The 24,354-nt window shown below is 39.4% G+C and overlaps 1 protein-coding gene across 4 annotated transcripts in view; it reads left to right on the top strand.

Annotated features, from left to right (window-relative positions):
- elavl4 (ELAV like neuron-specific RNA binding protein 4) overlaps positions 1-24,354 on the top strand; it is a 90,631-nt gene that overhangs the window by 7,919 nt on the left and 58,358 nt on the right. For 2 of the 4 annotated variants that reach the window (XM_060930860.1, XM_060930859.1), the window contains exon 1: positions 14,488-14,543. The exons of the other annotated variants lie outside the window; for them this stretch is intronic. In XM_060930860.1, the coding sequence (XP_060786843.1) occupies positions 14,535-14,543 (9 nt within the window). In that variant the 5' untranslated portion in view covers positions 14,488-14,534. Of the gene's footprint in view, positions 1-14,487; positions 14,544-24,354 lie in introns of those variants that run through there. 4 annotated transcript variants of the gene reach the window in all.

Below are 24,354 nucleotides of genomic sequence, written 5' to 3'. Positions count from 1 at the left end.
TAAATGCAGTAATGGCTGCTACTCTAAAGCTGGTTATTGCACTAGTATCCCCCCCCAACCTTCTCTGAAGGAAAGCACTGATTAAAGCCTCGGCCAGATGGACCACAGCGGTCCGCCTCGTCACACTGTAGAGCCACCGACAGGGATCAAACATAGCAAAGGCCATCCAACAACCAAGCAACCCATCGCTCGCACTCTCAGCCACCAGCCTCGCACGCCACACACCATGATAATGAATAGAAAGGACGACTTTCACACAAATCACCTCTCAGATAAAGTGACTGATAGAACTTCCCACAGTGTATGAAACCCTCTGCTCACATATTTATCACTATGACATTCATTCAGGCAAGACAATCCTCAGAACAGAGCTCTTTAACAGACTAAAATAACCTGCTATCTTTCAAATGATTATTCGATAAATCTTGGTTTTCAATTGAAAGCCCACCCGTTAAGGATTATAAATGTGTAGTTATAACTCCGCAGCTTTGAACAAATGATGACAAATGAATGTTCTTTTGGAGGCACAGGAATTTTTTTCCCCCCATATGCTTTTGACATCTCGCTTTGCTTTACTCCACACATCTGAGGAGCATGTGATTGGTTTAGGTGAACCAAGGCCAGGTTCAGCGGCATGATACACACCAGAGACAAAAGCACGGCAGTTGTGTACTAAAGCTGTCATGATGAATTGATATGGGGTTGTAGGGCCTTGGCAAGGAGATGACAGTTATGGTGGTTGAGCGGGCAGAAAAACTTTACTACTGTGCTGAGCAATGAAACAAGAATTGAAGCCACTGTAACGTTCAGACAGGAAGGCTGGCCATGGAACTAGTAATGTACACTTGAAGATTCTGCACTGTAAACCCGAATAAGTTGAGTTTACTTAAAAAAATTGAGGAAAGTGGTTGCCTTAAAAAAAAAAAGTCATTATTAATGATTGAATTGAGTACCTTAAACTTACAATCTTCTGGTAAGTTTAAGGTACTCAATTCAATCATTAATAATTACTTATTTTTTTTAAGGCAACCACTTTCCTCAATTTTTTTAAGTAAACTCAACTTATTCGGGTTTACAGTGGGATGAAACGTTAGCACGCTTTCAGGTTCATGTACAATGATATGTGTACTGTTGTTGCTGTTGTTGTTGTGTTCTTCCTGAAAGCTTGTGTGACAATCACTTTATTTGACTTTATGCACATGTGAAATAGTGGCAGTGCATAGTAAACAGTTATTCCACGAAATCGAGTCGTACGGTACATGAGCTGATAGCCGACGAGGCACATAGCGCCGAGCTGGTTATAAGCCATGTACGATGAGATTGAGTGGAATAACTGTTTTATTCTATCCACATTCACTGGATTTCGAGAAACAGTGCATTTTTATTTTTATTTTTTGCAAATTCGATAAATAAAAACTTTACACAAAATATCCGACAAAATAATTTCGGCTTAGAATGTAAACAAACTGGCGAAATTTGTGAAAAATGCTATCATAATTATTCTTGAAAAATAAAAAAAAAAGATACGCTCTTACCATCAAATGCTTTCATTCCATATTTTTGCTTTTTTTGTTGTTGTATTTTTAGGGTTTTATTTTCAAGTAGAGTTTTTATTTTGTCCTCGGTTGGTTCAGTAACACGCGCCGTCATTTTGTTTTCCTCTATTCATGGTATATGAGCTGATAGCCTAGTAGTAGAGTAGCCAATCAAAGCACGTGATTGCTCATATCCAGTGAATGTGGATAGAATAACAAGTGATAGTCATTGGTCCAAAAGGGAGTGGACAGTTTGTTATGGGAAACTCTTGAGATGTAATGTGTGTGAAAGGGGCCAGCAGGTGGAATACGACATATTCAATACATTTAAGGCTCATCATCATCATCATCAGAGACAACAGCAGCTGCAGTGGGCTGAGGAGAGAGAGGGAGGGTCCGTGTTTACGAACCAGCAGCGGCAAATGAATGGCAGGTGGTTTACTGGCTTGGCCACTGATTATCAACTGTAGGATAGTTCTGATCTTTAAATCATGGACACTATGGGGAATTGATCTTATATTGGAAGATCACAGACTGGAAGGTTTCTCCACTTAATCTGAACGCTATGTAATGTACTCCCCTTCCAGTTTGTTCAACAAGAACTTCACGTGTGTTCTTATACAGTACCGGTCAAAAGTTTGCACACCCCTACTCATTCATAGGTTTTTCTGTATTTTGACTATTTTCTCCATTGTAGAACAAAACTGGAGACATCAAAACTGTGAAATAATATATAGAACAAAAAGTGCTAAAATATCTTTCATATTTTAGATCAGCGTTTACCCTGATGACGCTTTACACACTATTGGCATTATCTTAATCAGCTTCATGAGGTAGTCACCTGGAATGCTTTTCAATTAACAGGTGTCTCGTCAAAGGTTAATTAGTGCGATTTCTTGCCGTCTTAATGTGTTTGAAATCAAACAGCAAATAATAAAAATACAGTAAATAGCCCTATTCTACAACTGCAGTAATCCATATTATGTCAAGAACCGCTCAGCTAAGTAAAGAGAAACGACATCCATCATTACTTGAAGGCATGAAATGTCTTTTAATTAAAACAAATAATGAAAACCCATTGAAGGTGAGTCCAAACTTTTGACTGACTGGATTTATACAGTGCAGAAGTCATGGTTACATGCAAAGAAATGCTATAGCGCAAAAATGCCTTCAGAAACAATGAAATTCTTCCCCTAGCTGCTCCCATTAGGGGTCACAACAGCAGATTATCATATTTTTGATTTGGCATCGGTTTTATACCAGATGCCCTTCCTGACACAACCTTCCCCAATCTATCCAGGCTTGGGACCAGCATTAAGTAGGCACTGGCTTGTGCAACCCCAGTGCCTGGGTATTTTGATTTAATCTGCATGTCTTTGGGACTATGGGAGGAAAACCACGCATACACAGGGAGAACACGCAAACTCCACACAGAAAGACCCCCATCGGCCTTGAGGTTCAAACCCAGAACATTCCTCCTGTAAGGCGATAGTGCCAACCAGTGCACCATTTTGCTGCCCTTCAAAAAACAATGAAATTAAATATTTAAACTAAAAAAAATACGAGAAAGAACAGTAAGCAGTAATAAATGAAACAAAGTCAATATTTGGTGTGATGACTCTGCTTTTAAAAAATAGTAGCCTCCGGTACAGTGAGTGCAGTTTGATAAGGAAATGAGCCGTAGGTTTTACTGAGTGTCTTGCAGAACCAGCCACAGTTCTTCTGGACACTTTGACTGTCACACTCGTTTCCTATTTTTGCAGCAAACCCCAGTAGCCTTCATTATGTTTTCTGTCTAAAAAGTGGTCTCTTTTTATATAATCTGCTTCTTTCTTTACTGACATACAAACATTTTTCCGTAACATTTAATTTTGTGCTCGAAAAATAATGTTTGTTCTTTTAAAATGGTTTGTACTGACTTAAAAATATACAAGTTATAAAATACAAATCTATAACGAATCTGGCAGTAAAAAATTAAGGTGCCTAAGACTTTTGCACAGTACTGTTTATATATTTTTAAAACATGAACCTTAAAGGCTTGCCTGCATTAATCTGCCTTGATTTTTTTTTTTTAGCACAGCCACACCCATAAGAAAACATATCCCTCTGGGATTAGTCTGAATGCTTAATGCTCACAGAAACTAGTTAATACTGGTCACATATGTATTGGGATATGGTGACTATGATCAATCAACAAACAATGTGTTGTTTCACATACATGCTTTAAATTATATATATATATAATTTATTATATGGACACGAGTGTTTTACTGGGAAATACGCCACTCACGTTTTTCATACAAACTCCATCCAGGAGACTGAGTAACATATTTTCCAATATCTTCACCTGGGAGGAAATTGATGAATTGTTTTGATAAATTTGGGTACGTTTTGTTTGAGAATGTGTCTATATAATGAAAACAAAATGACATGTTGGCTTGGAGATATGAAGTTTATCTTCTCGTGTCAAAAAACTCGTATTTTTCATACGGAATACATCGCAGATCTGAGTGACATATTTTCCAATATCTTCACTTGTTAGGATATCAATGACATCACTCCCAGTGTTTTCCTGCTGACTAGACGCGCGTTGTCAAAATGGCGAACTGGTTCAAAATTAAAATTCTTTTGATAAACCTGTGTCTTATTTATGTATGTATGTATTTATTTATTTATTTATTTTTTGTGGATGTGTCCAAATAATATAAAGAACATTACATGGTGGTTTGGCGATATGAAGTTTAGCTTCTCATATTGAAAATATTATTTTTACTTGTTTGCTTCGCTCGCTCATGATATATACATTCACCACTCAAAGATAAACTGCATATCTTTGTGCAACATGTTTTAATATATCTATATATTTATATATGAAGAATATGCTCATGCAGAATCTTTATTGTTCCTGATCTGAGCTCTTTTCCCTACAGCTCCATACAGTGCTCACAAAAGCAAAGCAAGAAACTAATGATTATACACACAGTGTTTCAGTTTATAAAAAGAAGTCAATGATGCTTAAAAATCCTTTGTTATAAGAAAGAACACTGTAGGAGAGGTTTCAAAGAAAGCTTCTGAAAAGAGAAGGAGCTTTAGCTTTAACTTGAGTTGACACCTTGAGAGGGAGTTTATACTTCGCCATCTTAAAATAAACCTGCGATGATCGAGGGTGAAAATTGAGATGAAAAGGTATGCACTTACAGCGAAAAAAAGGAACTTCACAGAGTTGAAACAATTATCACCACGTCTCTCGCAAGTTTCAGCATGTTGTGCTTCACCGAGAGGTTCTGAAATCTAGCACAAGCCTTGTTATGAAGAGAGGAAACTGGGTAATCTCCATACACAACAGAAACGTGTCTATAAGGTACTTGTTAACGTACAAAAAGTTTTCATGCTTTAAATACAAACAAGCAAAATTGCTTGTTGAAAAATGATTAGCGTGTGTGTGTGTGTGTGTGTGTGTGTGTAAAATCACCGGAGATGATGTGTTCTTTAGTCCTTCAACAATTTATTCTCTCTTCTTCCAATTATGCTGAACGTATGTCAGTCACCATTAGAATCTGCTTGATCTTTTGCTGGAAGAGAAACAAAGACCATTCAAGAAATTCTGGGAAAAAAATTAGGAATCGGAAAATTCGGGGGGAAAAAATGTAAAAAAAAAAAGATTGCAAACTAGGTTAAATACAATATTGTGATTATCAATTAAAAAGAAGTATATATTAAAAAGCATGATAGAAAAAATCTGTGTGTGTGTGTGCAGGCAGGGTTCAGTGTAATTAATGTAATTAGTCCAATTGAGGACTGAAATGAGGCAGTGTAAGAGGAGGCTGGGGCTAGAAGTGGTGTGTGTGTGTGTGTGTGTGTGTGTGTGTGTGTGTGCTTCAATTGGAGCTCAGTGGCTGGTAAGATCAGAGGTAGTCATGAAACAAAGGAGAACAAGATGGCCATGCTATGTGGCTGTGTGTGTGTGTGTGTGTGTGTAATGACAACCACTAAATTATGTTTTACATGCTCGGCTGTTGCTGAAACATTCACTCTTAAGGGAATATGATGTCCTACTCCAGTGCAAAAAAAAATGATTTCTCAAAAATAAAGTACTATTTTATTCTATCTTCACTATACAAAAGATGTCTTACATCAAAACAAAAGAAAATATATTTTCAGCATCAATTAGCCGGAGCTGCACACAAAAGGCCTTTTTACCGAATGCAAAATAAATCAATTAGTCAGGTTGTTAGCCTGTTAGTCATTTCATAGACCCCTTCTGCTTTAATGGCTTTTTGACAGCTGATAAATGATGTCATTTACATTAGCTAGCCTGTTTTAAGACCGTTCAGTTTGTCGTCGTGAATCGTGCCATACAAACATAATACATAATAACAGAGCAAATCGGGCAAAATGACCAACGAGTCAGAAGGAGAGGTCTATTAATTTGTTTGCATTTAACTACGGTAGGCTTCATATATGCATGTGGACACAATGAATGAAATTTATTGCAGCAGAAACACAATGAGCATGCGCACCCGTTTACCCACACAAACACAAGCATGTAGGAGTGGCAGCAACCACTGAAGTCACAGCTTCCGTGTTCTCAAGGCCGAGCCGCTTAGCGTGGATGGAATGCCATTCTAATCCCTCACTTCTCTTGCTCTATCTGTCCCCGCTCTGCAACTGGTCAGACACACACTGAGAGAGGAATGCACTGATCGCATGATTCCTACAGGGCCCTTTCTTTCTTCGGCTTTGCTTATCAAAGTCTGCTTCAAGTGCATGCTGGTGCAATTCATACATTTTATATGACAAAGCCAGGGTTGACTTATTAATACAGCATTTTGGACACGGCAACTATTCTTGTTTATTCTATCCACATTCACTGGATATGAGCAATCACACGCTCTGATTGGCTACTCTACTACGAGGATATCAGCTCATATACCGTGAGTAGAGAAAAACAAAATGGCAGAGCGCATCAAGTCAGATTTATCACTTTGTTATCAAGTATTTAAAAGAAACAGAAATAGCTAAAAGAATATAGTATTTTTCCCCAATAGTGCCTGTTCCACACTCCAGCCCAGTCGGTGGCGGTAATGCGCCTTTAAATTGGTTTGCCAACCACCAAAAAAAACCCTGAAGAAGAGGAAAATGGCGGCGCATGTTACTGAACCAACCGAGGATGAAATAAAAATTCTATTCAAAAGCAAAACCCCCCAAAATACACAAAAAAGCGCGCAACAAAATATGGAATAAAAGTATTTCATGGTAAGAATGCAACTTTTTTTAATTTTTCAAGAATTATTATTATCAACGCATTTTTCACAAATCGCTACTGTCATTTCACCGGTTTGTTTACATTCTAAGCGGAAATTATTTTGTTGGACATTTTGTATCAAGTTTTTATTTATCGAATTTGCAAAAATGAAAAATAAAAATGCTCTGTTTCTCAAAATCCAGTGAATGTGAATAGAATAAAACAGTCATTCCACTCAATCTCGTCGTACATGGCTTATAACCGACTCGTCTATCAGCTCATGTACGACTCGATTCTGTGGAATAACTGCTAATTATACCACAGCAATGTACAATTCAAATGCGATTGGTCAGAAGGTGTTTCTTTTCAGTTCCTCTGTAACACGACAAACTCCATTTTGATGCTTTATCACCTTCACGAGAGGAAAAAGTAAGGCTGGTGACTGAGGGGCTGTCTATAGCTGCTATAATGTACATGATAAGAGCGACTAACCTGTTCTGAGGACGTTGCACGACATTAAATGCGACTATAAATGATTAAAAAGCATGACGTGATTCATTAAACTATTAAAACTTGGAGTCATCAGCAAATATAAGTATAGCAAGAATAAGTATAGCAAGAATAGCAAGTATAAGAAGAATAAGACACAAAAGCATGTGCTACTCTTGGAAAATAATCCACTATGAGGCGGTAAGAGTAACTGCTTTTTTTGTGTGTCTGGCCATATGACACGACAGCATCATGGATTATTTGAGTGTGTGAGTGTGTGTTCCTCTGACTCGTCAGTGTCAGTGGGTTTACGGGTGATGAAAAATAGAGAGAAACAGGGGAACCGAGCGCTACTAAGTCAAATAAACTGTTCACAGAATACTCCTGCGTTGAGAACACTTTAATTCTCGCATCTTAGAAGGAACGAATTTCAAAAACAGTGGTCATTAGTACTGTATATATGTAGGTATAGCGTGAACAGATACTTTTATAATGCAGCACAACTGGTTTTCCTCAATCCACAAAGCATGGGCAGGGAAACCTGTATCCCAAACACACACTGTAAGCTAGCTGTCATTAGCTTGCTACTCAGCTTGTATAAGAGTGGAGTGCACTTCGACTTGTTCTGCTTTTTGGGTTAACAGCGCTGCAGAGTTTGGAGGCAGTGGAGAGGCGCTATGATGGCTCCTATCAGTGGCTGGCACACTGCAGATTTGTGAACTCACACAGAGGTTAATGGACTAACTCAAGTTTGTATGAGCTGCAATGAGAGAGGCCCTCATATAACCGAATCAAACCGGTGTGTCATTAAAACAATAAGCAGGTTGTTTTGTTCTCTTTCTCTGTTTTTTTCTCTTTCGCTGGCAAGGAAAGATTAGGATTAATGTCTTGTTGCGAGGGAGTTTGACGATAGTTTCCACACTTAGCCAAACTAGCCTTTTAAAATGAAAAAAAAAAAAGATCATAGTAAAAATACAATACAATTTCCCCCCAGTGATTTAGACTTGGATAATAAAAATCAGCTTGCTTATATTACACCTGGCTTAGCTGTTAAATTATTAGATGAATTAATTGACTAGTAATTACTTTAACTGAATGTACAGTATATTAAACAGTTATTCCATGAAATTGAATCGAACATAAGCTGATAGCCGAGTCGGTTATAAGCCATGTACGACGTGATTGAGTGGAATAACTCTATTATTCTATCCACATTCACTGGATTTTGAGAAACAGAACATTTTTATTTTTTGAAAATTCGATAAATAAAAACTTGATACAAAACGTCTGACGAAATAATTTCTGCTTAGAATGTAAAAAAAAGAAGGCAAAATGACAGGAGCAATTTGTGAACAATGCAACAATAATAATTCTTGAAAAAATTTAAAAAAGATACGTTCTTACCATCAAATACTTTTATTCCATATTTTGTTGCTTTTTTATGTATGTTTTGGGGTTTTGTTTTCAAGAAGAGTTTTTATTTCATCCTCGGTTGGTTCAGTAACACGCGCCGCCATTTTGTTCTTCTTTAGGGGTTTTTGGCGGTTGGCAAACCAACTTAAAGGTGCATTACTGCAACTGACTGGGCTGGAGTGTGGAACCAGAGATATTGGGGGGGGGACTATATTCTTTTCGCTATTTCTGTTTCTTTTAAATACTTGATAATAGAGCAGCCATTTTGTTTTTCTCTACTCACGGTATATGAGCTGATATCCTGGCATTAGAGTAGCCAATCAGAGCGCGTAATTGCTCATATCCAGTGAATGTGGATTAAATAGATAAATAAATATATATTCACATGTAAAGAAATGTGGTAAACCAAAAATGGCTTAAAAAATAATTTAATGAAATGTTTCAACATTAAAATTTTATATATAGTGAGTGCAGTTTTATAAGGAAATGAGCTGTAGGTTTTACTGAGCATCTTACAGAACCAGCCACAGTTCTTCTGGACACTTTGACTGTCACACTCACATCTTCATTTTGCAGTGAAACCCAGCAGCCTTCATTAGGTTTTCTTTTTTCATCTGAAAAGTCATCTCTTATATAATATGCTGCTCAGATACAAATATCTTTTCCCTGTAACATTTAATTTTGTGCTGAAAAACGAACGTTTGGAACTTGAAAATGTTTTTGTACTGACTCCATATTGTAGAAATCATAAAATAGAAATCTATAACAAAGTTTGGATGAAAAAAATATATTATGCTAATCAGCACCACAAATGAAATATACTGAGAACAGTAAAATATACTGTGCAGACAAGAGACAAAAAACAAATAGTAAGTACTATATGAAAAAAATATTACTTTATAAACATTCTGACATATTACTCAGTGTCGCACCAGTTTCTTAAATATTCCTCAAACTGCAGAAATCATGAAATGGTATGATCATTCAAGATTTGTGAAACTTAAAACAGATTTCCACTTATTAAAAGAAAAATAGCATATCATACATTTAGCAATAAGCTATGCTTGGTGAACGCTCAAAATCGTGGCTATGGTGCTGGTGTTACAAATGAACCGTGAACACGCTGAAATTTGAAACCAAAATGATTTACCATTAGTACAGCACACTTCTTCAGTGACACCTGGACATGAGGTCCTTTCGGTGTCTTGGCCCTCTCTTCCGATTCATTGCAGACAGAGAAACATTTTCAAGACTGCAAGGTTGATGTGGAAAGTCTTCGTTTGTCAGTGATGCACAGCTCTGTCACCGTCACATCTCCAGACGCATCAAGTCCTTGAATAAATGGCAGTGCCAATTGCCAGTCGTGCCAACACAGACATTCAATTTCAGTAAGCACGGGAAGATGGTTCTTGCAACGATACCACTACATTTTTATTCACTCTGGGTTGTTCTAATCTGCGTCAGCGCCAGTCAGTTCACTCTCTCTCTCTCTCTCTCTCTCTCTCTGTTCTAGCTCATTCTTTATCAGTCCATATCTGTTTCTATATTCTGGTTCAAACTGATATAACTAAGGGACATTTTGGAAATAATCAGCCACCTTGATGTCCTCATTGTCTGACATTTTTCAGAGTAAGGAGTGTAAACCAATGTAATCTGAATAAAAGAGTAAGCCGAAGTATTGCTGAAATTAACTATTCAAGGGCATTGACTAAAGACTACAGTAACAGGTTGCACGTCTAACCAGAGGATCAGCGTTTATTACAAAAAAAAGGATATTTTTGCACAACTATCAAATAGCAGTCTCTAAGACACCAGAAACATATTCAAGACCATTTTGTGTAATAATATTTTTTTCCTCTGCAGTAGATTTTCTCTGCTTTGAACCACTCAGAACCAAAGTGAATTCACTTCTTAACAGATATATTATGTAGATATAATTTTATACTGACCTTTTTGTTATTCTTTTTTCAACACGTGAAATTCCCCTTTAATATGTTGTTAAAACACCAGGATTAATGTGACTCATTTATGTCATTCATTTATTATTTTGCGGGACTGTCATCACTTTTTTTTTTTAATCATGTCCTATGAACTTCAGCAGTGGAAGCACAACCTGAAGTAATCGAGCTGGAAGTAATACAGCTACAGAAACACCAGTGTCTGCAGTTACTTTTGTGTTTTTGTCCCTTCAAGGTTACATTAAATGAAATACTGTACTATCAATCACCTCCATGGTTAGGTTCTTGAGGCTGTAGGTCTAAATGCTGTGTCAGTTAAAGATGGCGTGTAAGCCTGTTGTCACTATTCTACAGAGTCCGTAAAGTCCTAAAAAGTGATTTTTTAAAAAGTTATCTTGCGAGAACAAGATAATAAATAACATGTGTGCACAAGTTCTTTCTTTATCTTGTGCACACAAGATAAATAACTATTATAATAAGTATTATCTTGAATGCATGAGATAATTACGTGTCGCTACAAGATAATAATTATGTCCAGAAGGTTAAAACAAAAGCAAAAAAACTCCACCCCAAAACAAACAAATAAACAAACAAAACCACCTTTCAGGACTTTAGGGCTTTGTAGCTTATTCTTCCACAAATATATGATGTAGCTACTAAAAATAAACACTCCATGATCATATTGGTTAACTCATAGCCTCGATATATTAATTCGTGGACACATTTATTTACATATATTTAAAAAAGACAAGTACAATGTCACGAGGCTTGTAATAACCTGAGACTACAGACAAATGTGACTTTGCTGAAGTCATACCTGCAGGCGCATGGCTCGGAGGCCCTCATGTCTCACCACTGGGACATGTGTTTCATATTTCATCTGCTCTCTGGGTCCTGATGCCAACAGTCATTCTTATCCAGGCGGCTGAACACCGGGGGACGTGGGGGCTTTTGTGTTTCTGTAGGTACGGAGCAGGTTCAGAGACGATAAGAGCAGAACTGTAATTCGTTTTCCTGCCTCGTGATTTGCTCCTATTGTATGAGCACAGTGGCGTGATAAATCCCCTTCCTTCCACATTAAACGACACCTCGGCTGGGGTGGGGTGGGGTTTTCTCCCACTCGCAACTTTCTCCCACGAAATTCAGGTTACGTCCCAAATCACACACTGAATGGTGTGTCAAAATAACACGCAATCTGTGACTGGGACTTATTGTTTTTGTGTGCTAGTGTGTCCCTAACAGCTTGGTGCACATGTAAAGTAAAGTGTGAAGTGCTTGTCCTGGGTCAGAAACGTGTTTGTAATTGGGATCAATTGATTTGTATTAGGAATGATGGCGTTAATAATGGGAATAGTCATGATTGGCTTTCTTTCTATGGAAGAAGGTATTTCGCAGTGGCTCATGGGAAACCAGAAGTGATGGAGAAGGCAATAGGTTTTGTCAGCAGTGGGAGCCCTGGCACGAGAGAACCCGGAATATTTTCTTCTGTTTACAACATGACAACACGTGGCTCAGCGTGCGCGCGCGCGCACACACACACACACACACACACACACATACACAGAGAGGGGGAGAGGGAGAGATTATCTGTGTATAAGATAAGATAAGATAAGATAAGATAAGATAAGATAAGATAAGATAGCCTTTTATTATACCACAAGGGGAAATTTACATTGTTACAGCAGCAAATTATATAAAGAGAAAAAGACAAGGCAGTGAAGGAGTAGTGCAAAAGTACTAAGTATACAAGAAATAAACTACAAATTTAGAGATAAAAAATTAACAAATTTGCATAAATTAACAGGTTTGTAGATATATAAAATGAACATAGGTGTATTACAAAGGTGGAATTGCACATGTAAGTAGGTAAGACGAAGAATACAGAATAGAGTAAGTAGAGAAGACGAAAGAATCCTTTATATACACACACACACACAGAGTTTATCTGTGGATAAGATAAGATAAGATAAGATAAGATAAGATAAGATAAGATAAGATAAGATAAGATAAGATAAGATAGCCTTTTATTATCCCACAAGGGGAAATTTACATCGTTACAGCAGCAAATTATATAAAGAGAAAAAGACAAGGCAGTGAAGGAGTAGTGCAAAAGTACTAAGTATACAAATATATATATATAAGAAATAAACTACAAATTTAGAGATAAAAAAAATTAACAAATTTGCATAAATTAACAGGTTTGTAGATATATACAGGTAACACAAGTGTATTACAAAGGTGGAATTGCACGTGTAAGTAGGTAAGATGAAGAATACAGAATAGAGTAAGTAGAGAAGACGAAAGAATCCTTTATATATATATACACACACACACACACACACACACACACACACACACACAGAGTTTATCTGTGGATAAGATAAGATAAGATAAGATAAGATAAGATAAGATAAGATAAGATAAGATAGCCTTTTATTATCCCACAAGGGGAAATTTACATTGTTACAGCAGCAAATTATATAAAGAGAAAAAGACAAGGCAGTGAAGGAGTAGTGCAAAAGTACTAAGTATACACACACACACACACACACACACACACACACACACATATATATATATATAAGAAATAAACTACAAATTTAGAGATAAAAAATTAACAAATTTGCATAAATTAACAGGTTTGTAGATATATACAGTTAACATAAGTGTATTAAAAAGGTGGAATTGCACGTGTAAGTAGGTAAGACGAAGAATACAGAATAGAGTAAGTAGAGAAGACGAAAGAATCCTTTATATATATATACACACACACAGAGTTTATCTGTGGATAAGATAAGATAAGATAAGATAAGATAAGATAAGATAAGATAAGATCGCCTTTTATTATCCCACAAGGGGAAATTTACATTGCTACAGCAGCAAAATATATAAACAGAAAAAGACAAGGCAGTGAAGGAGTGGTGCAAAAGTACTAAGTATACAAAAGAGGAGATATATATATAGATATATATATATCCCACCCCTTTCCGTGGCAGCCAATCAGATTTGACAGGCTCTGGCTCCTGGCTGCTTATGTACAACGTGCAATGAGATTGAGTGTGCAGTACCAAGAAGGAGTTAAATATAAATACAAAATATATAAAACTTCACTTTAAAAAAAAGGATAAATAGGCATGTCATAAGGCATTGTGAGTATGATGTGTGCGGATGTATAGCACTGATCCTATATATATATACACACACACAAAATATCAGACTCTGCCATCTGTACAGCAGTTTTATGCTGGAATCATCAATAAAGGCGGCTTTAATTCCAGTATGGGTCTGACTGACAGTATCGGCTCACTGCAAAGCCACCTGAAGCCATGATTTCATCCCCGGTGTAGTAATGAATACCGGGAGCAGGGAACCTCGCTCAATCGTGTTCAAGTTGCAGAGTGTGTGTGTGAGGAGTGTGTGTGTGTGTGTGTGAGGAGTGTGTGTGTGTGTGTGTGTGTGTCGGATGGTTTCCCTGCGGACGCGCGCGCTGCGCCGGTCCCTTCCGTTCCGTTCACTGTTCCCTGGGCACGAGCGCGCCATCTCTTCTGAGTCTGCGCGCAGCCAATCAGATTTCACACGCGCGTGGCAGGGCGCTCCTTAAATGGTGTGGAGGAAGTGGGAGGCTCGCACTCGCGCTTCGGGCTGAAGCAGGACGCTGGGTGTTATTCTGGGGTGGGGTTTGCTTTGTTTTTGTTTTGTTTCTTCGTTTTATTTCCCGTTTCGTTTCCGTCTCGCGTTCAGGAGAGGACAGAGAAATCTCTGCCGCACAGAAGCACGCCAGCGTCTCAGTTAGTTATTGTCTGAGCGCTCCATCAGCCGCCGACTGCCCTTGGGAACAGAACCCAGCTCCTCCTGGCAGCCCCTTCACTCAGGAGTCACAGCCCGCACACCAGAATGGTCATGGTGAGTCATGGAATAGATTTCAGCTCTTATTTACGCACCGATCCTTTCATTCTCTATTCAGTGATCATCCGGATTAATTCACTATAATTAAAAAAGAAACGCGTTCAATAAACCCGCTCTGTTTATTTCTTGGTAAAAGAAATGAAAAGTAGATTTCTGTATCATGAAATGAGGGATGAGGACAGAATATGGTGCATATTCACTATTTCAGCACTGAACTCTCCCTAGGTATGATATGATTACAGCTTTGGTAGGCAATCGAGGTGTGTGTGTGTGTGTGTGTGTGTGTGTGTGTGTTTCAGACTCATACAAAAACCAAGTGAGACATTCCCTAAAATTCTTTGCTTCTCTAACAACAATGGGTGTTTGTTTGTTTGTTTGTTTGTTTGTTTAGTATTCCTGTTTAAATTGTTGCACAGAAGCAATTCACTTTTCCACTTTATACAGTACACACACACACACACACCATAATACATACCGGCTATTTCTGGCTTCTGTAATGAACTTAAATGAATCCACGTTTGCATTTTCAAGTGGATCTTATCGAAGGATATGAGCTATCAGAAATCAAAAAATATTTTACATAAAATGCACCGTTATTGTGTCAGTTATCTGTTCAGAAGGCATCCTGAAACCCTCTCTACAGTATAGCATCCCTACCTATAGGCTTTTTACTTTTGTTTCAAAACCTCATAAAGGGTGTGCATTCAAGAAATCAACATTAGTTGACATTACGTAAATGAAATATTAGTGATTATGAAAATTATAGGTGTGTGAGCGTGTCTAGAAGGGGTGAGGCATCCAGCTGAAATCAGTGCATGCTTTTAGTGTCTATGCATTAGTGGTTAATGTATATAGCCTAGCCAGTGCTGCGCAGGCATCCTATCCTATTGCTGTAGTGCCTGTAAGTGCACACTCAAGCACGGAGCTCAGCAGCGATTGATTGGTTTTGCTGGTACGGAAAAAAAAAAAAAAAAGGCTGCTCTTTGCCAAGGCATCAGTGCTCCTGTGTGCTATGCTGCCAGAGAGAAAGGTGTTAATTTTCCAAGGGAGTGGAGATGATGGGCAACTGAAGCAGCCAGTGATGGTACAGGGGTGGGTGGGGCAACTGTGACTGCGCCCAATGATGAGGGAGATGGGAGTGGGGCTGCAGCGTTTGGCTCGCGCCAAAGCCCGTGCATTCACAAGCAACTGTGCTCAGAGGAGGAATGCCCACTCTTGCTCTTGCTCGCCGCACGCTGCCTCACTACCGCTGAGCCGCATTCAGACAGAGAGAGAGAGAGAGAGAGAGAGAGAGAGAGAACGAGAGAGAGAGAGAGAAAGAGAGCGAGCTCAGAGAGAGGGGACATTTACACCTCTGCAGGAGAGAACCCTGCTCGCCGGCTCACAAATGGAGTGGAATGGGTTTAAAATGGTAAGGATGCTGCAGTGATTTTTGTCCCTCGCTTCATGTGTGTGTGTGTGTGTGTGTGTGTGTGTTTTTGCCCTTGCTGTCTTTCGGTACCTTCTGCTGCAGTACCCGCATTACCCAGGCTCCCACTTTCTCTTTCTCTGTGAGCATCTCTTTTTTCCTCCACATTGATCCAGCCGGATGCTCACTTTTCTCAGTGGCTGTGAGGAGAAGAAGCACTTGGCCTCTAGAAATATGGATGGAAGGAGGAGAAAGGAAAGAGGAATAAAGGAGGGATGAGGAGAAGGAGAGGCAGGACAGGGCGGCTGCAGCTTGTTTGACGTCTGGTTTTAAAACCTGGTTTACGACTAAGGAGGCGTGCAGAATCTTAATGAACACCTTTAGAGCTGCACTCACTCTCCTCTCTCTAACCAATGCCGGAGCTCTGCAGATTTACACAGTGTGTGTGTGTGTGTGTGTGTGTGTGTGTGTGTGTGTCTGTGGGGGGTGGCTAGTTTTACCCAATTTGTCTATTCATAAGGCTGTAGTTGAACCTTTTGGGCTTGTTTACAAAAAAATATGTTTGTTGTGATGATGAATGTGGATGCAGATTGCATAACTGCATGGCAGCGTGCATTCTCTTGCATGAGTTTGTAAATGAGTATGAGTGGGAGTGACCCAGCATGTGACAGCGAGCGTGTGTGTGTGTGTGTGTGTGTGTGTGTGTGTGTGTGTGTGTGTGTGTGTGTGTGAGAGAGAGAGAAAATGTTGGACACTGTTTCTGTATGTAAGCCTATATGTTTTCCTTCGTATAAACATGTCTGAAAATCTCCAGCTGTGTGTACATTTTCAGTAAATATCATTCTGGGGGTAGTAGAGTCGACTGCAGCGTGCATGCATGGATGTGCATTTGTGTGTGTGTGTGTATCCATTGTTGACTAAGGGCTCAGAGGCTGCCTCGCCCGGCTGTCACCAGGCTAGTAAGAGACTGTGCCTGCCAGGAACCAACTCTCCCCATGAGGAAGAGAGGGAGGGAGGGAGGAAGACACACACACACACACACACACACACACACACACACACACACACACACACACAGAAAGAGAGAACTATAAAACTACAGAAAATCAGAAAACACTAGGCCTATGTTATCAACATCTGTGAGGATATTAGCAGGACAGTATAATTGCAGGGTAGATGATGGCTAATATTACACACATTAATTGTTGAACAAAATGACACGACTGTCAAACATTAGACAACAATCTGAACATTTTTCAAATGATGTCCTCCTCCACTGCTTTGAGACTTAGTTTGGTTATTTGTTTCCAAAATGTGGGCCGCATTTCTCCCCCCCTTTCCCAGGCAAATATTTGACTGTTTGTGTGTGGGCTTTAACGTGCAATCAAAATGCTAATTGAAAAGGGAGCGATTTCCAGCAGTGAATTCTGCTGTACCTTATGCTGTCTTTCTTCTTGTGTGTGTGTAAACGAGTGTTGAAGGATTCGGGGGTGTACAGATGAGTAGAGAAAGCATTCCTAGATGTTTTAGATGCTGAATTGATTAGCGCACCTCCTCCGCAGCCCCATGCTCCCATGACCACTGTGCACCGTTCACCTTCTCCCCCTTTTCTCTCCGCCACCGCTCTCCTCCCTCGCGCCTATCTTCTCTCCACCTCCCTTCTTCCGTACGCAAGCCACACCAGTCTACTCCGGGGCTTTCTCCTTTATTGTCCAGCTCCAAGGTTGCTTATCAATGCTAATAAGTCCGTGGCTAGACTGAATATTAAAAGGCAGAGGATCGAGGCGCAGGTGGGCAACGGAGAGAGAAAGAGAACGAGAGAGACTGACCGCTGAGCTTTCAGGGCCAAGCAGCATGGGTGAGAGAATAGCTCCAGGAAGTGTGATGGCAGGGTGGGAGACTTTGCACCCCTTTCTTCAGAGCATGACTACACATGACACCGGAGCGGCACAAGTGGACAGTTGGCTTGTTTCAGAGTGAAGGAAAGGGAGAGAAAGCAAGGGAGAGAAAGATGAGTGGACGATGGGGAAAAAAAAGACTGCAGTGTGCTTTATGGAGGCTATATGGCTTTTTCACTAATCTACTGCACTGCATGGTGGGATTTGTGCAGGAGCTCACTGACTGTTACGCTATACTGCATATGCACATTTATTATATTGTAAAAAAAAAGCCATAACTACTGCAACATATAGCGAATAGGGTGTGGTTAAAGAGAGCAAAGGATACAGAGAAAGAGGCTGATATTGTTTCCCAGAGGGAGCCATCTATACTCCATACTGCGTCCATCCAGAGCACAATGAGTTTAAATGCCTATTTCGTGCTGCCCTTCCCCATTGGCCTCAGGTGGTGGCGCTGTAGAGCCTTCATGTACAAGTCTCCTGCATCTTCACCTATAGTCCATCCACTAAGCACTTTTCAGTGCTAAAAGCACAACTACCAGTATTTCCATTCCATTTTTAATGCCAAATTAAATAACATCAATATAAATGTGACGATATGTTATTCACATTAACTGTGCCGACTTTATTATTCTACTCATTTCATTATCACATTAATACAGTGCAATTAATCAGTAATTAATGTTTGGATTACACATTTTGCATATATATATATATATATATATATATATATATATATGCTTTTGAGAATTCGCACACTATATTTGCAGTCAGCTTAACACTCACCACTCTATACACAGATAGACAGATGTCATGACTGACGTATGATCACACCAATTAAACATCTGCTCATGGAGCAGACACGTGGCCAGTGAGAACACGCTGAGGATGCAAGCGTGCAATGAAAATATGCCATAAATTAATCGTTAAATATTTTATATGCACACCCGAAAGCTCTATTCTTATCATTTTTGTTCTGCACTATAGGGGCATTAAAAAAAACAAAAAAAACCCAAATGTCATTTATTTAGTCATGGGAGATCAGTGTCAGTTAAATGCAAGGCTCTAGTGTAACAGAGCTACATCAGATACATAGATGACATTCTTCTGATTTATTATTCTTTTTTAAATTTAACCTTTTTAACATTCAGCCAAAAATCATTTCCAAGCGAGCTGTATTCGAGAAGAAAGTAACACAATGACACGTCTAACAGCACTGAGAAAGGAGTAAAAGCATGCTTTATGTGCTCTTATTAAAATTGTTACTCTCAATCAGGACAGGATCTTTCTTCTTCTTCTCCTAACATTTTTTAGGATGCTATTTCTCCCTGAGTTTTCAACCAATCATCATCAAGTTTAACATGAATACCTCTGGGCTGAATTACGCTCCTATGACTTTTGGTGCTGATCTGGATCACTGATCCAGAATGATCCATGAAAAACAGGCTGCTTTTTTTTTTTCAATCTTTTATAACTCTGTCAATTTTCATGATTTTTTTTCAATCATTTTTTTTTATTTTGTTCATGGCAGCAGGGCGCAACTTCTCCTCACTAAACACCAATCTCTATCTCTTACCATTCCGGCTCTATAGGGTATGGTGACCAGACATCCCGGTTTGTAACAGCTAGTGCAAATTACTGTGACTTTAATCATAGTCTCTATCTAGTTACTTTTGTTATCGTTCATTAATATTCAGTTTATTTGATTATTATTAACAATTGAGACTTTAACCTTAAAGTCCAGTTATATTCAGAACAATAGCTCCTATTGCCACCGACAAAATTCTGCTCCGTGTCCAAAGTTTGTTACATTTATGTCTTTGTAACAACAATCACTATGTTTACATACACAAAATATTCCAGTTTTTGCCCTTATTCCAAAAAAAATGCAATATTCCTATAAGCTGTTTATATCCATCCATCCGTTATCCGTAACCGCTTATCCTGTGCAGGGTCGCAGGCAAGCTGGAGCCTATCCCAGCTGACTACGGGCAAGAGGCAGGGTACACCCTGGACAAGTCGCCAGGTCACCGCAGGGCTGACACATAAAGACAAACAACCATTCACACTCACACCTACGGTCAATTTAGAGTCACCAGTTAACCTAACCTGCATGTCTTTGGACTGTGGGGGAAACCGGAGCACCCGGAGGAAACCCACGCAGACACGGGGAGAACATGCAAACTCCACATAGAAAGGCCCTCATCGGCCGCTGGGCTCGAACCCAGGACCTTCTTGCTGTGAGGTGACAGTGCCAACCACTACACCACCGTGAGCTGTTTATATGGTGAATGAAAATTAATATTCCACTAATATTCCTGTTTACATGCGGCCATGCAAACTCTGATTAACGTAAAACACCCCCACCACAGAGCTGACTGTAAACAAGCAAGAGGCCGTGCGTCCCAAACTCCTGTAAAACCCCCAATTGAGGCGCATATTCCTGAATGCGCTGTATACATGTCCAAAGAATGCTCCTAAAACCCAAATAATATTGGCATGTCCCACATGTCTTAATCAGAAAACGCTAAATTTGGAAAAAGGCCAAATTCTGAATGTCCAAACGGAACATGCTGTTTACATGACCCACATCAAATTCCGAATGTTGTTGGAAAAATAGTGGAATATTAGTGTGTGTAAACGTACCCGATATCATTAGCCTTGCCAACTTGAGTCACATGTTTTCTTTAAGATGAAATAAACTCTAAATTTCCCCCATATGTCTCTACACGCTGATGAGAAATAGCACTGATGAAGTTCAAGTCCCAACACTGACAAGTAACGCTGCATCGAGATGATGAACACGTTGGAACTTTTTACGTAGCAATTCTTTGCGTAGATGTTTTCGTGCTCCGGTTTATGTTTTCGTGTCACACTGCCTTTTTGTAAGGCCACATTAAGAGGTCTTTAATGGGATAAGACTCAGTTGACAGATATTATAGCTTTTTATTATCTCGTGAAGCTCAGCTGGCATAGAATTAAGTGGGGTAATTTTGGGAGTCTTGACATCTTTCACATGGCAAATTATCTTAGGTAAGCAAAGGTTAAGAAGCCAAGTGTATTCAAACAAAATCTGCTTGGCTCATTGTTGGGATTTTATGCTTCATTTAAAAAAAAAATCAGACTTCATTTTTGCATGAAAGCTAAATATACATGAATACCAACAAAACGTTTTAATTCAAATTTTAATCAGCTTCCACAGTGATTTCTCTCATCTATTCATCTGCATTCTCCCTGAAGATAGCTGAGGCGAAAGAGAACGAAATGGCAAGAGGGGGAGAAAGAGAATGTGTGCTCTTAAGCAGGCTTCACAAGTCTAATTCCTCTGGCGCAAATTCAAAGTGCCATGCACAGGCAGGCGATAATCAGCTGGATACTCTCTCTCTCTCTCTCTCTCTCTCTCTCTCTCACACACATACACACACACACATATACAAAATATACACAGTTGACATGCAAAGCCATGGTTCTTGGATGGTCTCACTTACTGTTGTCTCACAAATCCGTATTCTACACAGCACCGTCCCTAAGGCTGATTATCATTCAGCACTCATCGTCATATGTGGAAGGAAGATTTCCTTTTATTTCTGCCTGCTGCTCTCCTTTCCCCCCCCTGCACTATCTCCGTCCATCTTCTCTCTTCTTTCTCAGCCTCCGTCCCTCTCCTTTCCTCTGGTTTTCTTTGACTCTTTCACCCCCTCGCTGTCCTCTCTGTTTCTCTCCACCCCGCTCCCTTCATCGCTCCCCCCTTCCATGTGTTTTGCTATTTGAGTCGTTTTGGTATTTGAGACGTTTGTATTTGAGTGGCAGCCTCTCCTGAGACTGTGCACAAACTGCACATTTTCTCTGATCTACATTCTACACCCCAGGAAAAGACAGCAAAGGTGGCAGAGGCAGCAGCAGGCGAGCTCTTACCGCTAGCTGCTCATAAGCTCACCTGCCGCGGGGCAAGAAAGGACATCTCAAGGTCATTTATTCATATGACAGCAGCATGTATCGAATGTCTGTGAGCATGAACTGAAGTGAAAAAAAAGTCTATCTTTAGTAAATGGGGATGAAAGGATTAGCACCCGGTTTGCTCAGTCATTAAAGCGGTATGCTAATCTCAGTTGGAACGGTTTGAATGAAAAGTGAAATGTTCTCCGTTGCTCTGGGAACAGTGGATTTTAAAAAAGAGCAAAAACAAGAAACATAAGAAAAGTAGGTGACAGTTAGGATAAATGTCAAAGCCTCTGAACGCTAGCGGCACAGGGCCAAAGTTCAGGGAGGTTAAGGCTTTCCGCTTTGTACCACATGGCTATTCCCACAGTGAAGTCTGACAGAGAAAGGGCAAATGGTATAATGCAAAAAAAATCATCTTGATCAAAACAGTAACCATAGATACAATACTTCTGGCATTTCAAAAAGGTATTGTATTGCGCGAAGTCTTGCCCTTAGAGATCTCTCTGTGGCTGTAGATATCTCACTGTCAGCCAGAGTTAGCTTGATTAGCGTTAGGAACAGACCCAGCGCATGCTGCTTTGTTACCTCGGAGCAAATGTGTTTTATAATTTCCTTTGCTTTCTGCTTTCATTTTCGTGCAGCAGGTTTATTATTAACTAGCTGACTTAAGTCCTTTAATTGGACAGTGCCGCTAATGAAAAGTGAAATACACAGCATCAACAAGCACTTCCAAATTAAGTACATTATTTTTATCAGACTGGAGAATTTAAAACGGCTTCTCGTCCTTACACGCTCAGCATGTCAACTCCAGTGAGCTCTCGTCCTCTGCATGGACAACACTGTATATAAATTTCTGCCACATTCTGTAGGAGCACTGATTGTCTCCTATGGGCATTTTCAATTAAACTATAGCCCACTAGAAGAAAATGAATACGCTGTTTTGAATTCATGTCACACTTTGAGCTTTTGTTGAAATTCTGCAGGGGAGTTATATCCTCGGCCATGAGACTCCATTAGTGCTTTGTTTTCCTGCTGCAGCAGACGCTTTGCCTCAATACCCTCCTGTATATTCTGACCCATAATTCAGAAACAAAGACATCTTTCTGCGTTGTTTTTTTCACACACAAAAAAGGATTGCATAGGAACAGATTGTAACTGGAATATAAAAGAAGCTTTCTTCAATTAAGACCTTTAACCTTCATCCTACCAAGTGGGGTCCATCTGGACCCCGCACCTATATGTTTGTTTGCCATTTTAAAAATATGTGACATACTGCCTCACCGTTTTATGAATTTGTCGGAATTTATGTCTTAATTAAAACACTAAAGCACCGGAAGATCAGCTTTTTGCATTGTGAAGGTATAATTAATTTGTTACTGGGGTCCAACCGGACCCCAGAGTAAAGTTTGTCTGTCTTTCATTTTATAATTGAATAGCACACTGAAAGTTAACTTCTTTTATTTCTTTTATGTTCCATAATGAAACTACCAAGGCATTCCTTCTTGGGGTCCGTGTGGACCCCACTGCTGCAATAAGCACAGGCTGCAAAACAAAAGCCCTAAATTATTTTACAATTACTTTTTTGTTTTAAATTCTGTAAGAAAAGACCTAAGTTGTAATCCAGAATGTTTTACAGCTGCATGAGCTGCAAAAATCATGTATATAATGCCAATTTTTTTTGTGGCGCTATAATTTGCTACATGTATGCTAGTTATTGCAATATTATTGCAATGTTATTGCATTTATAATACATCATTGATATTCAGTCATAGTGGATTTTGTTCTTCAATAAAGTTATGTCTGTTTGCTGCATTGAATTGGTTCTTACTGCATTGATTTCAAGGTATTCCCTCCTGGGGTCCATACGGACCCCGCCTGGTAGTTTGTGTATGTAAAATTGGCTGGTAGGATGAAGGTTAAGTGTGTTCTTTATGCCTTGAGCCCTTTAGTGTATTGCTGTTATTAATACAAGATGTTCTGAACAAAACTTATCTGGTGATTTTGTCTTTATAAGCTTTAATTTTAAAGAAAAGTATTGGGGTCCAAACGGACCCCACATGGTAAGATTAAGGTGTAAAATAGCATGGTAGGATGAGGGTTAACATCTCAAAAGGCATTTTTATTCAGTAACTATACACTCACTGGCCACTCTAATAGGAACACCTATACCCCTCAAATAACCACTCTTTACAACCGTGGTGAGTTAAAAAGCATCTCAGAAGGCACAAGACCCTGAACCTTGAGGTATATGGGCTACAACAGCAGGATATTACATTGGGTTCCATTCCTGTGAGCCGAGAACAGGAACTTGAGGCTACAGTGGCTATGGGTTCAAAGAAACTGGACAATTGAACATCGTTTGATCTTTGTCCAATCTTTAGCGGTCCAGTTTCAGTCAGCCTGAGATTGTAAAGAGTGGTTATTTGAGTGGTCACTGTGGTGGTAAAGAGTAGTGATTTGAGTAACCATAGCCCTCCTGTGAGCTCAAACTAGTCACGTGACATTCTCATCAACAAAATATTTCCACCTGCAGATCTGCCATTCAAGGGCGGCACGGTGG

This window comes from Neoarius graeffei, chromosome 10 (genome assembly GCF_027579695.1).
Source record: "Neoarius graeffei isolate fNeoGra1 chromosome 10, fNeoGra1.pri, whole genome shotgun sequence".
In the NCBI taxonomy this organism is placed as follows: domain Eukaryota; kingdom Metazoa; phylum Chordata; class Actinopteri; order Siluriformes; family Ariidae; genus Neoarius; species Neoarius graeffei.
Note: the sequence above shows the minus strand (reverse complement) of the source record. Positions and strands in the feature narration are given on the sequence as shown.